General features: G+C 36.4%; 1 protein-coding gene across 2 annotated transcripts in view; it reads right to left on the bottom strand.

The window, feature by feature from the left end:
* The window catches only part of LOC115922278, a 54,851-nt gene extending 44,689 nt beyond the window's left edge, over window positions 1–10,162 (bottom strand). Inside the window, exons 1-2 of one of the 2 annotated variants that reach the window (XM_030980890.1) lie at window positions 10,059–10,162; window positions 9,595–9,679 (exon numbers count right to left, since the gene is read on the bottom strand). In XM_030980890.1, coding sequence (XP_030836750.1) covers window positions 9,595–9,660 — 66 coding nt within the window. In that variant the 5' untranslated portion in view covers window positions 9,661–9,679; window positions 10,059–10,162. Of the gene's footprint in view, window positions 1–9,594; window positions 9,773–10,058 lie in introns of those variants that run through there. The other variant, XM_030980889.1, reaches the window with a different exon arrangement.
* Window positions 10,163–18,076: the final 7,914 nt, after the last annotated feature.

The following is an 18,076-nucleotide window of genomic DNA, read 5'->3' as shown; positions in this document are numbered from 1 at the left end:
CTTCAATGAGAAAATGATTACCGGTAGTACTAATTCACAACCTGAATACAGTAGCCAAATAGCATGCGTTAGCAAGGCCACTTTTCTGTAGGGCACATTCCTATATTACAGCACAAATAGGAAGAATTGGAAAGGGCACAAATAACCTCCAAGGCCAATGAGAGGGGCATTTATATGAGGCCAATCAAAAGGGCATCCACGGCCATGGCCTTGGATTAATTTAAGCCCTGATTCTAAATCAGACATGGTAATGATGAACGCCAGTCCCTACTGTAAAAAAAATGTTTTAAAAATGGGCTTCAAGCATGCCAGTTCAGCTCTTTCTCTTTATATGTGAAATTTTAGGACATGGTCTCAAAAAGAGAGCTCTGCAACTAATCCGAATCTCAATCATGGATCTCTAATCAATCATCATTCAATTAGTTGTCTGCTTGGGAGCTAGAAGCATGCAAATCATAATATGAAAATCGAAACTGAATTCAGTGATTCTTTTTTTCTTAAGCAGAAACTGCCAAAACCCTGACACTGTAACTTTTTTTTCCCCCCCGACTTTACAAAAACCATAATGTTGATGACGGCTGTATTATTTGCAGCACAAAGCCAGCCTTGGCAAATGAATACAGAATTGGAAGTCATGTCAATATGTCATTCTTCTTACTATTTACCCTCGGAAAATAATTGATGTCAGATAGTTCATGGTTGAAAAATATTTGTTCTCTAATATCTAGGGTAGACCTAGTGTACATGTTCAGTCATGAATATGATTTCGGTACAGTGTACATGTGCATGCACGTTATGAAAAAAAACATGCATATTAATAAGCCATATTGGCTCAATTAATATTGGCCGCAATGTAGTGGAAAGGTACTGAACTTGTACATTTGTTTTGCTTTGCATCAATTATTTTCCAAGGGTAAACAGAAAGAGGAATACCATATTGACATGACTTTAAATAAAGTTTAAATTATGGTTATATTTCATGCGATACATGTATGCATTTTGTTGTATTTACCACCATATACAGTGTACACCTGTATGTACACATGTGCAATCAATTCAGCCACTAGCTGCGAGACATGTTTGAATAAAACCTATATTGAATCAAATTGAAATGAATTCTGACTGAAGGACAAGTAGTGTAAATGTTACGGCGTAGGATGACCAGGTACATGAATATCAAATAACTTGATGTTTGCAATATTTCTCTTTTACTGCATAATAATTTCCTTTTGGAGAACAGGATTCAAATTTCTGAATGCCTTTGAAAGATCTATACACTACAGTGTAGTCAACCAACGCATGCTTTATAATTGCAGTGTTAAATTTCTTTTTAGTCCCCCAGAGCTATGTTGAAATTTCCGTTAGAAAAAAAGGAAAAAAACACACACATATCTTCATGGCAATATCATGCGATTTTTACCAGAGATGTTTTAAAAATAGTTCTTCCAAGCTATATCACTCACAGCTCAAACGCTCACAGCTCGCGTGCATTTGCTTCGCTCAATGCTCGTATTTACATGTACAACTACAAGCACATTATTTATTTATGTCACCCCTCCACCTACTTTAATAGACAGAGCATATTACCTGGAAATCACGTTTCAACGCTGACTCTATACACCTGCTTGAAACCCAATTCAATATTTAAAGCAAAAGGGATGAGACACTTCATTAAAGGTAATACAAAGTTTTGGGAAATTTTGAAAATTGGGTGGATAGTGATTCTTTACAATTTTGATATATTTGGATGCTCCTGTGGATGTATTATAAGCTCTAGAAAATTTAGCCCCTAAAGCAGTTCTGCTTTCAAGAAAAATTGAATATTAAAATTTACCGGTGCTCCCGGTAAATTTTGATAAATTTCAAATAGCACCTATGGCCGTACAATGGTAGCTGCGACCATGAAAATCTCAGAATATGTAGTTGTGATATATAATTTTCGAAAGGGAATAGCTAATCAGTCGAGCTTAGTCAATACACCTTGTTTTATAGCTCAATTAATATCTTGACCTTGAGAGGGAGCTATACAACATAAAGAGTTTATTATTTACAATTTCATAACTTCAGACTCGATTTCAACGGCGGCAACAATCACTGAATATTGTAGGATCGCATATGCTTTCCAATATGTTCATTTGAACCAAATTCATGACCCCATACCAAAACTTTGTATTACCTTTAACATGTATCCAAGGCAACTCTGCGTTTTCTAGAAACCATCAAAATCTCAATAGTTAATCGTTCTCAATTCCCGCGATTTCTTTACATCGCATAGTTACCCATATATTATGAGGTCAATTTTCTTCATTCTTAAAGGTAAAGACCAGTTATGGTCATGCGATTGCATTGTGAAAGAAACGTTGTGGAATCGATCAGAAAAGGTTGATCATCTAGCATCTAGCATCTGCAAGGTTCTGGAATCATCAAAATGATAAGAAATTTGGCCCATCCTTCGTAAAGTTACAAGCACTATACACAGAAAGATGTATATGGGACTACCCTATATCTCTCACAGACCATGAGAGAAACAAATTTACCAAATATATGAATTAGTAGGTGGTTTCCCGGCAAATTTTTTATCATCATGTATTAGTTAAAACATATTCTTTCACATGATTGGTAATGAGAGCTTCCATTTCATTTTTTGAAATTGGGGCATTTCCAATACTGGTCTTTACCTTTAATTCTCTTTTTTCTTTGGAGCAAATGGATATATCCTCTTCATTATTGTTTCATATGTATCGATGAGGGCAAGGTCAGAAACAACTTCCGATGTGCCAAGCTGCAATGATTCAAGCATCTATACTCCACCGTTGGTTGTTTGGCAGGCTGGCTTGTTCTGATCACCGGTAACTTGCTTTCAATCATCACCTGTACCTGCCCATACTCCCAGGGGTCGTTTAATGGCACAATCATGGCTTAATTGCTCCTTGGCTGTTTAATATGGCTTCCCCACTATTTTAAAGGGATTGGGTACCGTATCTTAACCTCACATTCTAAACAAAATCCTGGATTTAGCCCACGCTGCAATCATACATGTAATTATAAATCTTTAGGTCAGTCAGGAGTTCCATGAATTTTTTACAAGCCAATCGCACATTTGATTATTAAGATATTTATGACTGGAATTAGAAATTTTATTTACACTATACAGTGAGTCTATTGAACAAAATGGGTATGGTAAAACCAGTCACTCAAAGACTTTACTATTTTGAAGCACTTCATGATCATTTTGAAACACAATTTTGTTTTAGGGCTTCAATATTAGGTACACCATATCACAGACACTGATAACACATACAGTAGGGCTATGAATATCAGATTTGTAAAACTGGAAACCAAAGTTGTTAAACAATGCCTTTAAGAATAGATTTGGTGGTGCTGAGCAATGAATCTTAAGGCTATGACACTGCATTGACAAGGTCTTTTCTTGTAGAACAACAGATGCGAGAAGGAAATTAATTAATTAATTACCACTTTCTAATTTTAATACATTGCCTTAATGGTAATACAAAGTTTTGGTATGAGGTCATGAATTTGGTTCAAATGAAGATATTGGAAGCATGTGCGATTTTACAATATTCAATGATCGTTATCACAGTAAATTTCGATTATTCAATTTTCTCAAAAGCAGAAGCGTTTAAGGGGCTACATTTTCTAGTGCTTATAATATCCACAGAGGCATCCAAATACATCATCATTTTAAAGAATTACTATCCATCTTATTTCCAAAATTTCCCAAAACTTTGCATTACCTTTAAATGTGGCATACAGGTAATAGGAATTTCTTTAATCAAAAAAAGCACACTGGCATGGTGCCTTTGCCTTATGTTTTAATATTTGGTCCTACAGGTACTATGTACTTCACAGCTTTTGGAATGGTATGGCTTGTACACACTTTTTGGAGAGTTCATTGACCTCTGCTCACATCTTTTTTCTAAACTCAAGAGGCCTTTAACACAGAAATGCATCCTTTGATAAAACATGTAATCCTATCTCTCTGCTGTGGGTTAATTACTTCAATATACTGCAGCTACTGTACATATACAAGTATGTACATGTAGGGCAAAAACTTTCAGAGAGTTCATTGACCTTTGAACGCTTTACTGTTTGGTGCTATATGTGGGCTATGGCTGTATGTTTACATTATTTTAAGATATTTAGGTACATGCTCTTTTGGCAATATTTTCAATGTACATGTATAGTACATACATTATGTACATGTGTAAGTATCGGCCTATATTTCATAATAATAATCTGGTTTTACACGTACATGTACTGTATATATGTACTGTTTATAAGCACTTGATACAAAATACCATACTTTAAAGCGCTTTACAGATATTATTATCGTGGTCATCGTGTTCATTCAAGTACAATGTGCACCATCTCCACTCCCTGGGGAGTATTCCTACCATATAACCACCATGGGATGGGGGTATAATAACTATCAGCTTTCGTCATCATACCCGGTCCCCATTTCTCTCCCGTGTATGGAGTGGCAAATGTACTGTACATGTAGATTAACGCCGTGCCAAAGAACATTAGTGCCGTGTTGGGGATCAAACCCATAACCTTTGCAATTCAAGTCCAGTGCTTAAACAACACAACTACAACACCTCCACAGTAATTTATACAGTTGTTCTTGAAGATTAGGTCTACAGTGTTTACTGTACAATTTTTAAATATCCATGTACAAGTGTACAGTGTATATGTAAATCCTTACACATGCACTACCTTAATTTTCCTTTAAAATGTTGATGGCCTTCTGTATTGTTTAATGACCGAAAGGAAATATTCACTCAGAAAATAAAAGTGAAATGTTCACTCCTCACAATATTACAAACATGGCATGTGAGTACCTCAAGTCTTTATCCCTAGTATTTATGCCTCATCAAATCATATTAATCTGCAGTATCACTATCAACCCACAGCCACTGCTAATCATACATGAAAACAGTGCTCTTGTAAGTTCCACAAAAGCTTATCAAAATATTCACATGTATTCGTTCATACTGCTTCCCAGGTACCCTCCATAACACAACGAGGCCAACTCAACAAGGAGAGACTCTCACGAGGTATGTCTTCATCAGCTTGAGATTGCCAAACGAACCGCTAATTCTGATTTGGGAAATAAGCCCGAAGTAACAAATCGCATCGTCATCAGCTCAAGACTCGACCTCGAAACTCAAACTCGACCTCAAGAAATACATGTAAGCTCGAGATATCTTGCTCAGCATTTGCGCATATAGTGTGAGTCTTCGGGCTGGTTAAGATGCACCGGACAAATAGAGGGATATTTAGCCAGATAGCGGGACATTTTGTTAACTGGCCCAAGAAATCTTGGGAGGATTATCTCAACCAAATATCCTGCTAATTGCAACTGCGTGCTGATGGAGATGCAAATTAGCTGGATAATTTGCGATCAGGATAAAAATAGCGGATTATTCGACAATCTCAAGCTGATGAAGACTGGCCTACATAGAATTATGAACATACATGTGTGTACAGTGTAGTGCCAAAGTCAACACAGTTCCACCGAGTCCACATTTCTACATTCTAAAACACTCACTGCACTTGAGTGGATAGGCAATTAGCTTGCCATTTATGCCACCCCCAGTTTGTAAAAAAAAATAATGGTAATGAAATAGCATAAATGGGAGTAGAGCGGGATTTACATGTACATCTGGAGAACAATTATTTAAAATATGAAAACTGTCAACAGCAAAATTCCTTTTTTCTACAGAACTTGTCAGAGAGGGAAAACAGAGTCGGATTCTGCGATCAAAAATTCTTTTTTTACAGTTACTGTACCATTGATAAGTGATAACTCTATACTATACAGTGTATGTATTGTCTGTAAAGTATTACAAAATTAGCATTTTCACAAATACGGTATGTTTAAATAGATAAAATATGTCAACACCTATAATGAACACAAGTGAACCTTTTTATCGCTCTTCCATTCTATTATTCTTGTGAGTGAATATACCAATCGAATACTGCCACAAGAAGACCTTGGGATACCACAACATAGAGCACAGACAATTCTGAAAAGGAAACACATACACCGTTGGCCTGAAGTTACCACAAAAGGCAGTTCTTCTAATGGCCTTCATCTACAATAGCACACACTGACACAGACACTATTCTTCTCAACTACTGTACTGTACCTATTTGAATGCACTTCACAGATTTAAACATCAATTAATTGTCAAGTTGGTGCAGTTAAGTTTGAAAAGAGAAAAATCTTCCCAAGGATGCAAAACTTGTTAGTTTTCATATAAATATTGTACTTGAATTGGGTTAATTTTTTTTGTCCAAATCGTATTGACCTTTGCCATGAAGCAGGGCTCTTGATAGTAAGCTGTAGAGGAGATTGATACACCCACTTCATATACATGTAGGTTATATATTCTAGTACAGTATATCAATGTATTTGGCAACATTTATGTCCCATCTGTATTATTTTTTTTTTCTTCAAAATATACTACTTGAGTGGTATAATTTACAAATTATGTGCTATATGTATGTCAAGATGTCTTCTTTCATTATCCGATTCATGTACATGGATGACCCGTTCAGATACAGTAGGGCATTCACTCGGTGTTTAAAAGTTTAAAGTTTGGCTCTAGACGATATATTCTGTCCTTAAATATTTACCGGTACACCATTTCCAGTGGATGGAGACATTTTTTTCTTCTCAGTTTTATGCCAGAAATAGCTCTCCTTTATTATTTTTCGCTCCGATTCGCAAAGATCGTCAGGGACCAGTGGTGGTCTTCAAACCATGCAAAAACCAGCTTGCACTATGACCTAACTCTACTTTACCTCAACCTATAATTTTGTCTACATTTTTACCTGAACTCAGCTTTGAAGAATCAAAATCGAAATAAAGCACTTATTCATATTTAGAGCAAGAAGAACATTGACTCATATTTCACTTATAACAGTTTATCAAAGAGTTTGTATGTTATCCCCCTCTGGCTCTTAACAGACAAAATCATCAATTGATAAAGAAGATTTATTGCAAGAGGTTCATTAATACTACTTACTGTACACTACTTGAAATGGAGCAAAGTATGCAGGGTGCCCCTTGGAAGCTTCTGCCATGAATTTATTTCATGTTAAATCACATAACAAGGAAGTTTAGACAAAGTCATAGCCTTTTTTGATATATAGAACTAGAAAGAATGAAATGTTCAGAGTGCTCAATGGTTTTGATGTACATGTACACTCTAATCCAATATCTTTTAATTTGTGGAGAATGAAATTTGAATGAAAAAAAATGAACATGATGGCTGACTTGTCTCCAGTAATCTGATTACACATTTGATGTGTATCAGGAATAAACCATTTATAAATTATCTGATGTGACTTTTGTTGGAATGTTAATCTATCCTTTTTCATTCTGCATTGAATGCTAGATCTTTATGTCCGATTAGGGAAGAAGGAGGTAAAATGCAGTTCCATGTTTTGCATGTCAGTTTGATCTTGTCATGCATGCATCTAGTGTTTCATGTTCAATGAACTGAAAACCATTGAATGCTAAACATCCTATTGCGACACAGAAAGCATACTTTCTTGGTACAGCAGGTTAACGAAATAGCATGCACTCTACACACAATTTTCACTTCAGAGAACCTATACTGCAGCCTGGGGCATCACCAGACAATTCTCTATGAAGGAAGGGGAAGGTGTATGATTGGATTTGCAAACAAGTTAAAAGAATTTGTTTCCAACCAGCCCCTACCCCCCCCCCTCCACACACACACACACACACAAAGGGGTCCTCTGGTGTTTTTGTTTTTTTTGCAACTTGCCCTCATAATCGATTTCACTACCGGTACTCCCATCTTCTCACACATTATGTTAATGTTAATGTTAAACATGTCATAACAATCTAATTAAATAATTTTTATTTTTGAATTGGTGATGAATAGGGCTCTTGTCGATCAGTGTTTTGTACGTTATCAACATTTGAGTTGAAATGAAAATTGAAACCAGTCAACATAGTTTTCATTTGTCATTAGATGATTTATGTTTCATTTTGATTTGTTTGTGTTCATTCATTCTCAGATGGGGGATGTGGTCAGTATAGTAGGCTATCATCGTTGGAGAAGGTACAGTATATTGAGACACTAGATCTATCATAGAACTTCAATGTAGAAGTCAAATTTATGCCTCATTTGTAATGATCAATACTATTACTGTGAATCTTCTCAGAAATTCTACCACTCATGTACATTGCTGAAGAAGGTAAATTAATTGGTCATGCAAAAAAATTATCAACATGTTGACAGGGAGAATACGTGTAGATAACGGCAACCATGGGTCGTTTCAGTGGGTGCATAAATTACTGTCAAGTAACAGTACTGTATGTACATGTACTCTGTATTTGACTCACAACTGAGAATGTTATTGCGCCATACGTACTCTCATTTTCACAATTAATAACCTTGAGAATCAAATTAGTGAAATTCTGTCTCGAACTGTATAGTGAGAGACTGAGACCAAAAGCTGCATTTTTTTTTTAAATGCAACTTTCAAAGGCTTAAAAGTAGTCAGGCTAGTCAGTCCATTTTGTTTTATCACGGTTCCTATTGTTATGTTAAGTTGCACTGTTTTAGAAATCATCAAAGAGAATGTTGATAAGAACTCATTTTCCTCAGTGTTCATAGACGATGTAAAGTTACATCTAATGTTAGGTCAATAGACCCGAGGCTAGATCTAGAATCTTCAAAACAATGGGCATTAACAATCTCCAAAGTTGCAAAGTTGAGGATGGTTGGTGATGCACATGTATGATCTAGTAATGTAAATATTTAGCCAGATTTAATTTGTTATTCTTGTTGTACTCAGTACAGTCTACACAAATAAGCATACAATGTAGATCTAGTCTCTAGTCTCGATGATAGGTCTAGATCTCCATAAATAAATCAATTAGTAAGATGCAGGCTCTGGCCAGTCATAGCCAAGACTACTCATATTCTCAACAAATTATATAAATATACTTTTGGTGTTTACTCTACATTTTGAACTGACATGCAGCTTTAACTTAGTTAGAAACAAATGAGCGATTTTAATAAACTGTTGTTCAAACTAAGTTTACACAAAGTTTGAGTCCAACACTACAGTTAATTACACTTGCAATACAGTCAGTAACACTAGCATTTGTAGACCAAAAGCTTCAGTCTCTCTAATCGTCGGTTGTTCCACTGAGACTACGTCCGGCTCCATGGGGAATGTCAACAAATGTCAGTTTTATTAAAGAAATGACCCATATCAGACGGTTATTTCTGTCTATAGCATTTGTAGCAACGACAACATCAATAAAAAAAGTGCATCAATTTTACTTGAGTTAGATCTATAAATGAGATTAAGAGGTGTATCTTGTCTACCTCAATTGTTTATAGACCTAAACTACATCATCACAATCAAATTAATCGTATTACAATTCCCACGTCACTTAAGTAAGATTAAGCATTGCATGACTTCTAAATGACTGTGCCAGTCTGGCGATTCATACTCCCCGACGTACTGTACGTGCAACATGAAAATTGGACTGTCAACAATTAGGCAATTAGCGGTTACCTGCAAGGCTTCCTCGGCGAAGTCCCCGGGTGCACCTACCCGGTACTGGTTGCCTCCTCTCCGCATCAGGAACCAAGTTTTGTCCCTGAAATATGAGAAAAATGAGGTGAAAAGCTGACTGAGACCCATCGTCATAACTGGTCAATATGATCCCATGTAACAGAATTATCCTGGATTAACGAATAGTCTTCACAAACACAAGTTAATGGCAGAATTCTCGGTTAATAGTACACAGTCGATCCCGAAAGTCGATCTGAGCTGAGTACGATGTGTGAAGGTTTTCTGCGGTTTCTACGCACGCAAATTCGATTCGAATTTTTACACACATCAACACACGAGCGCGCCAATACTTCACGTTTTAAACGTACGGTACGGGAGGAAATCACTTCTTGCTGAGTGAGAGAGTATCAATGAAAGTATATTAGGTTTGAAAATAAATTCTACAATTAAATAATAAAACGTACAAGCCAACTGGATATCTTACAACGATGCTGCTAATCTAGGTGTAGTAGTTCTACAGTATGCAGTATATTCAGCGAGTTCTCTTAGTTTTGTGTTTGCATATGGGAATCTCTTATTGATTATTCACCTCGGGCAAAGGGGACTTTGGTTCCTACTTGAGTTTTGTAAAACTACAAGTTGTCGAGTTCATAATAGCCTTTACACGTCCTACAATAAAAGAGCTATTGATATCTTTCTCTCACCCTCTCTCTCAACAGGAGTTTTCCCCATGTCTTTTTATTTGGTGGTGATAAGTGCCAGGGAACCCGACAGGGGAGCGTTGCAAATATATTTGGCCTACTCGGACAACTTTGAAGTTGAAATTGAATGGAATTATATTTATTTCTTCTGCGCTTGAACACACAAAACAAATTACATTTCAGCAATATATCTTATAAAAATTATAACAAGTTTTTCAAGTAAATGATGGAATTAAAACAAATTTAACTGATAACACTATACCAAAAATTATTCATTAAGAAAGTTGCAGAAGAAGAAGGGCTAAAGCGATTGCTTCATAGAGTGATAGCCCAAAAGGGGAGGGGGGGAATGATGAATACAAAAATTAAAACAAAAACTGATGACAGTGATGACGTTGATGATGGTGATGATGTTGAGGGTAATGAATGATGGTGAAAATGAAAAATGAAAATATGTTGATGTAAATATGTCTGACACAGAAACGTACTATTTAGGCCTAAGTATAACATTGATTTGTTGATCAGGAGCTATGACTAGGAACTATTTCCTTTCTTTAATATACATGGAAGGCCCACTTGTATAATTATGATATATGTATTTGTTGTTTTTGTTCGCGAGACATGATCTGGAAACTATATTATATACTTGCATACAATTTGTTGGACTAAACGTGACTATTCTAAATGGGGCACGATGGTAAAGTAAACAATGAATGGAGGTAGGCCTACGGTTGACTTTCAACAAAACAAACAAAAAAACAAAAAAATCCGATAGGACAAAAGAAAGAAAAGAAGAAAAAGTGGAAAGAAGAAAAGAAAAAAAGGGACAGAAAGAAAGAAAACAAATCCAAGCCTACTTTTATGGTGGGGATTATTTTTTTATCGGATATTCCATGCCTGCCAACGTGTCTGCACATTATGTTGCTTTATTATATAATTATGTTGTGAAGCAAAATGTTGAAATGAATTCAGAGGGACTGATAATTGTAAGTGGGGCATAGACGGTCAGCAAAGATTACCAAGCGAGGGCTATGCTTGATATTGGGTAGGGACAGTGGCGTATATTGTATAGCTACGGGTGGCACAGGGGCATCCCCAAATCGAATGACGCCGAAAAGAAAAGAAATATTATACAAAGTTAGGGATAATAGGAAAAGCTGAGGAGGAAGGAGTGTAATGTCAACTCCCCTCTCCCCCTCCCCTCTTCTCCCACAAACACCATATCCCTACTGAACAGTGGCCTTGTTACATAATATAGTTCAAACTTAATTTACCGGAAAGTGCCCCCTGAAAGTGGGTTGACCCACACTATACGTCCCTAGGTTGGAGCAAACAACACGTTATTTCGTGCCGGAAAAAGAATGAAAAGTGAAAATGAAAATTATGTAAACACTTCCTGACAGAATGCGACAACGAAAGTCTTTTATTGTAGGTGGTGTACATGAACCGAACTATGCCTATAATGACGTATTAGAACAATAAGACGAAAATCTAACATTGATAACAAAATAATGATAATGTAGAGATTCAAATTGTTTAAAATACAAATTAATAAAATGACATACATGGATTGCTATATAGGAGGGCTGTTTATCAATTACATCCGTCAGAATGTATTGTCATAATAATGTTCTTGCAACATAGAACTGCAAACCACTGTCATGTTTTATTCAATTTTTGTAAAATACCGCGACGTTATTGATTTATATATTGATATTATTCGTCAAAATGAATGTAGGAGCCAATAATATTATTCGAATCACGATATGTTATGCAAGTGGGAAAGAGAGAGAGAGATAAGGCAACGAAAGGGAGAGAGAGGGGGGGGGGTATAGAGGGTTGGAGGGTGGAAGGGAAGGAGGTAGAGAGAGAGAGAGAGAGAGATAGGCAACGAAAGGGAGAGAGAGAGAGGGGGGTAGAGGGTTGGAGGGTGGAAGGGAAGGAGGTAGAGAGAGAGAGAGAGAGAGAGAAAGAGAGATAGGCAACGAAAGGGAGAGAGAGAGGGGGTAGAGGGTTGGAGGGTGGAAGGGAAGGAGGTAGAGAGAGAGAAAAAGAGAGAGAGAGAGAGAGAGAGAGAGAGAGAGAGAGAGTATGAATGACCCGTGAAGATAATAGTCAGCAACATTAGAACAGAGTTACTGTGGACATAATGTTGTTCATTGAATCTCTGGGGATATATATATTTTAAATTGTATTTACATCCCTGTTATCTTCCTTTAAAAAGATTTTTTAGATGATAGAACGATTGCGAATCGACAAAAGATTTATGAATCTCGATTCTACACTGCTTGTGAACCCAACATGGATGGGCGTAGCTTGTAACCCCTCCCTGGCTGGATAAAACGTAATAAAAAGTCCTGCATGGTTGCAGAATAATTATGTCCCACAATATATCTCAGATTGCAGAAAACTATATCTCAGGTATATTAATTTCGTCCTATTTTACATAGGGGGGGGGGGGGAGAGAAAAAATAAAGGAGGGGGATTATATCAAAATTTCCGTCAAGCGATAAAATACAAACAACAACAACAACAACAACAACAACAACAACAACAACAACAGAGGATATTAAGGATGCCAGACTGCGTTTGAAGGGAAAATGGACTGGCTATGCCCCCCCCCCCCCCCCATCGGGGGGAGTATTATTATTATTAGGACATACGGGGGTGTACCGCTCTAATGCGTAACTTTTTTCACACAAAAATCCCGAAACATGGGTCCAACTTTTAACAAAAATACCATTAAAAATGGGTCATTTTTTTTTCCAAAAATGTTTGGGTGTTTGCCATGCCATGCCATGCAAACACATGAAAAACACCTGAGAAAATGCCCCCAAATGACCCCTAATAATGGGTAGGGGTTTCAAGGCGTGAGCGGCACACCCCATCCAAACATAATTATGTTCCTCTTGAATTCATCAGTGTGTAACAAAATTAACAAGCACTGATTATTCATAATGTACCAATATAAGGTTATTCACGGGCGTAGAGCCGAATATTGCACTTTCCTTCTTGCGCAGAGAAATGACGTCATGATAGTCATAAGGGGGAAATCCCAAGATGAACAGTGTCGGCATAACGCCTCCATACCAATCACCGTGGCGTCCAGGCGGCTCGATCGGTCATTTCTATTTTGATATTCACCGAAACTCGAAAAGCGGTCCGGCACTTGGCTTTATCAAGTTTATTGTAGTATTTAGAAAGTGATATTTTAAAAGGAATATTATTACTGTGCGTCATCGGAAACATGAGACAATAACAATATGAGGGAAAGCTGACACTTCGCTTTTGATCAACGAACGGAGGTGGGCGGGGTGTTCTATGCATCATTGCATCATAAACTGGAAACAAAAATACTAGATGATGTTTGAAGGTTTGCATGGTGGTATGAACAATCGCGGAAGAGGTTTTCGGTACACCATGTGTAAAGTCCTAGAAGGACTAAGGAAAGTGGATAGAAATAGAATTGAAATGAAAAGGCGAGAAAGTGGAGGTTGGAAGGAAGAGTATCTTTCGGAAGTGAGTATAGTCCTGAAAAGGACTGTAAACCAGAAAGTTGTAGACAGGATGAGAGGTTTGAGTAGAAAATTGGATTGAGTTAGAGAGTTGAGTAGATGAGAGAAGCTGGCTTGAGTCGGCGAGTAGAGTTGCAGAGCAGGAGCAGGAGAGAGCAGGAGAGTAGACTCGACGTTTCGGACAGGTTGACTGTCCGTCTTCCGTCTTTAGGAGTGAGTGAAAAATACTAGAGTATTTCATTAATCATTTCATCTAAGTCTGTAAAGTTAATTGAATATTGCCCTACTTAAGTATATTCGAAGTCTGGCTCACATAGAAAGATACATATTAAAGGAGATTTCGGAGTCTGTAAAGTTAATTGAATATTGTCCTACTTAAGTACATCCGAAGTCTGGCTCACATAATACATAGATACATATTAAAGGAGATTTCGGATAAAATGATCATGATTAGATTAATAACATAATTATATTCCCGTCAACATGAGACGTTTCTACACAATCGCTAAGACTTTCAAGAAATTAACTCATGCCTGGCAATTAGAAATTATATACGTTATATAACAGCAAAGACAAAGACAAAATAAAGAGTAAGATTAGGCGTTAAGAATTAAAAATGCCTAACTTGACAGGATGGCCTGTAAAAGCTCGCATTTTTAAAAGTTCAATGCGGCCAACTTTTACTTGTCAGATATTTTGATACACTTATAAAATCAATTTTCTTTTCGATTAACATCAATTCAAAACCCGTTTCAGTAGATAGTAATGTTATTTTAACGAAAATGGCCAACAATAAAAACTAAGAAAAGAAACATACACAAATAACAATATATTAAGCAAGAAAACAAAAACTAACAAACCTACAAGCAAACAACCAAGCAAAAGAACAATTTAGAAAAGAAAAATAAAGCAAAACAAAACAAGACGATTAAGAAGGATTTTAACTACAGAGTAAACATTGGGTTCCACTTATAGAGATTCGTTTGTGATATCATCTCCCAGATGTATAATGTACCGGGGAAGCCATTTCTATAATGCGTCATAATAATTATTATTTACCTGTACACTCATTAATTTTGTCCGACCTCATTTTCTAAAATCCATGAAATTATGTATACAAGATGATGTCTTACGTTACACATCCTCTTTAGCATTGGAACGTGATGCCTAATCACCAGTTATTGCTTAAAGGGGATGTACTACACTTTGTTATTAAAGATAATAAATTGCATGGTATGGGGTTATACATTTTGGTTTAAATGAACATAATATTAGAAACATAATTATGCGATCCTACAATATTCAATGATCGTTGTCGCGGTTGAAATCGAGTTTAAAGTGATGAAATTGTGAATAATAGACTCTTTTAACTTTATGTTGTATAGCTCCCTCTCAAGATTGAAATTACTTCAAAACAATGTTACTTGACTAAAATCGACCGATTTTCTATTCCCATTTTGAAATTATATATAATAACTGCAAATTCCGAGATTTTTAGAGTTGCAGCTACAACAATGGCCGTATGCGCTATTTGAAATTTATCGGGAGTACCGATAAATTTGATATTTTAATTTCTCGAAATCCTCAGCGTTTTAGAGCCCAATTTTTTTCTTCTTCAAAGTTGCTTATTCTAAACACTGTTTCACAATGGTAATGCAAATTTTAAATTTCTTAATCCAATCCTGTTGAAATATTACCAAAACTTCGTAATACCTTTGAGTCAGTTTTAATAGAACAGAAAAAAGAGAGGAACAGGTCAGTGAAATTTAAAGAAAAATATGTAAGAAAGTGAAAGTTTATGATATTTTCTGTAAAGAGCAAATTGGATAGGAGCTCGCAAGATACGTCACGGTGTTGCCAATTTGTGTTTCAATGATGACAACTTCAAAAAGTCATAACTTTCCTATCTGTAATCAGATATGATCAAACTTTCACTAATTAGTTCATCTCATTTTGTTTGTTACTATTAAAAACAAGATTATATTAGGATGGACTTTCACTTTAAGGACAAACGAATGAGTATGTTACGCTATAGGCAGCCACGATGTTTCACAATTTTTGACACGATATGTGACGTACTCTGGTTGATCGTAGTTAAAACATTTCTGATAGAAGAAAATAATTACTTATATTGTTGTATCCATGCACGATTGAACCATGAACTTATCCTACGAAGTTTCCTCTAACCTAATAAGAACAACTTTCGAAGTTGAATCGGATTGTTCAAAGAAAAAGAAAATGGGGTATTCTTTTTTATTTAGTTAGTTATTTTGCACATTTGTAGATTTATTTTTACCGGGTAGTACCATAAGTTTAAAAACTTCTTTCCACATTGGCCCAGTTAGCCTGAACAATTAATAGTGAAAGCATAGACAAATGAATTGGTACCAAATAATGGGTTCAGTCAATTAAGAATAATTTATCAATTATGAAGGCGAATTCTAAGACCCTCGTTGAAAATTAAGAAATAAAAAAATGAAAATATAACCAAACCAAAACCGAAATACAATCAAATAAACAAAAGCAACAGAAAACAGCATAAACTAAATCTAACCACACTATTTAAAACTAATAATCATTGAGGAAAATTTATTGTGGTCCACTGCATCAAATGCTCTCTTTAAATCCACACGAAATTTGCCCCAGTTACATATTCTTCATTCGTGCCTCTTATAATGAAAACGGCAACTTAGATTCATCGTCTTTATACTTCTTCAAACAATGGGTCTTGTCGTTTACAGCAAACGAAAATGCCTCCTAAATATTATTGTTCAAAGATTTCTTTATGCAATTACTAAACGTCGTAATAAAAACATCGCCAAGTGCGCGATTGGCAGATTTCATTCTAAACCTGCAATAACTTGTAAGATTAATGAGGAGGAAGATGAAAATAACGATGATGATGATGATGAATATAGTGCTGATGATGGTGATGAAGATGATAATGAAAAGAGGCCATAACGAGATGACAAGGATGATTGTGTTGATGGGGGGGGGGGGGAGAGATTGAGGATGAGGAAATGAAGGGGAGGAAATGAATAAGAAAATATAATGGGGAACTTTATAATTCTAATCATTTTCGATAGAGAGGGGGACGAGTGAGAGAGGGAGAGAGAAAGAGAGAGGAGGACGAAATAGAGAGAGAGAGGGGGGAGAGAAATAAAGAGGGAAAAAAGGGATGAAAGACAGAGAGAGAGAGAGAGAGAGAGAGAAATAGATAGAATCAGAGAGACAGAAACAGACGGAGATAGACAAACCGACAGACAGATACGGACAGACAGATGGAGAGAGAAAGAGTTACAAGGAATTTCAGACCACTTTGTCTCAAGATGAGGATGTTGAGGTATAATGTAGTCGGAAATGGTATTCGTCATCTGTAATATTAAACCATTGTGGTTTAGAAAATTATGTTTTTCATCCCGTTCGATAAATATTTTTCTTCGAACGGAACAAAATTGACGAAGCGAGTGTATTCATTTCAACCACGCAAACTCCAAGCTGTACGAGTTAGTCTAATTGCCGTCTAGCGAGTCAATAGTAATAACAGAGATATTGTATTTTTTTCAATACAGATTAAACCTGTCAAAATATATTAGAAACAAAAGACGAACGTAGTATCAATGTTAGAATAAAATACATAGAAGAACAAGAACAAGAACAAGAACAACCAGGAAAAAAAATACAAGAACAGGAACGGGAAAATAGAAGGGAAAAAAAAACGAAGAAGCGCGATGGAGGAGGCGCGATGGCTCAGTGGTATAGAGCAGTGATCTCGTAAACGGGAGGTCCCGGGTTCCAAGCCCAAGTCGATGCGCTAGGGCCCTTTGGTACTAAGTCCCGCGGGGAAGATTGAATATCCGTTGGTACCCAGTAGGTTGCTTGCTTACAAGTATACACATGCTTTCTGAGCTGTGTCAGGTCAAGCAGAAGAAGAAGAAGTAGAAGAAGAAGAATAGAACAAAAAGAGAAAGAAAGAAAGAGCATGTAACCTGCATAAATGATTTAATCAGCCTATACTCCCCAACATCAGCATATTTACATCGTGCAGGTTGACCAATGACCATGTAGTGACGTAGCCCTAGCAAGTATTAGGGACATGGCACGTGACCCAAATCGAATGGCAGAAAGTACAAAATGTAAAAATGGGACAAAAAGAGAGGTTAAAAAACCTCACTATGGATGTGAAGGTTACTGGTTTGGGCTTTCGACCCAGGTGTGGTAAGTGGGCATTTGGTTGGATTGTTATTGCAAGGTACGCTGATAGCG

This window comes from Strongylocentrotus purpuratus, unplaced genomic scaffold (genome assembly GCF_000002235.5).
Source record: "Strongylocentrotus purpuratus isolate Spur 01 unplaced genomic scaffold, Spur_5.0 spur5_scaffold_11, whole genome shotgun sequence".
NCBI classification, from domain to species: domain Eukaryota; kingdom Metazoa; phylum Echinodermata; class Echinoidea; order Camarodonta; family Strongylocentrotidae; genus Strongylocentrotus; species Strongylocentrotus purpuratus.
This window is presented reverse-complemented; position numbering and strand designations above follow the sequence as displayed.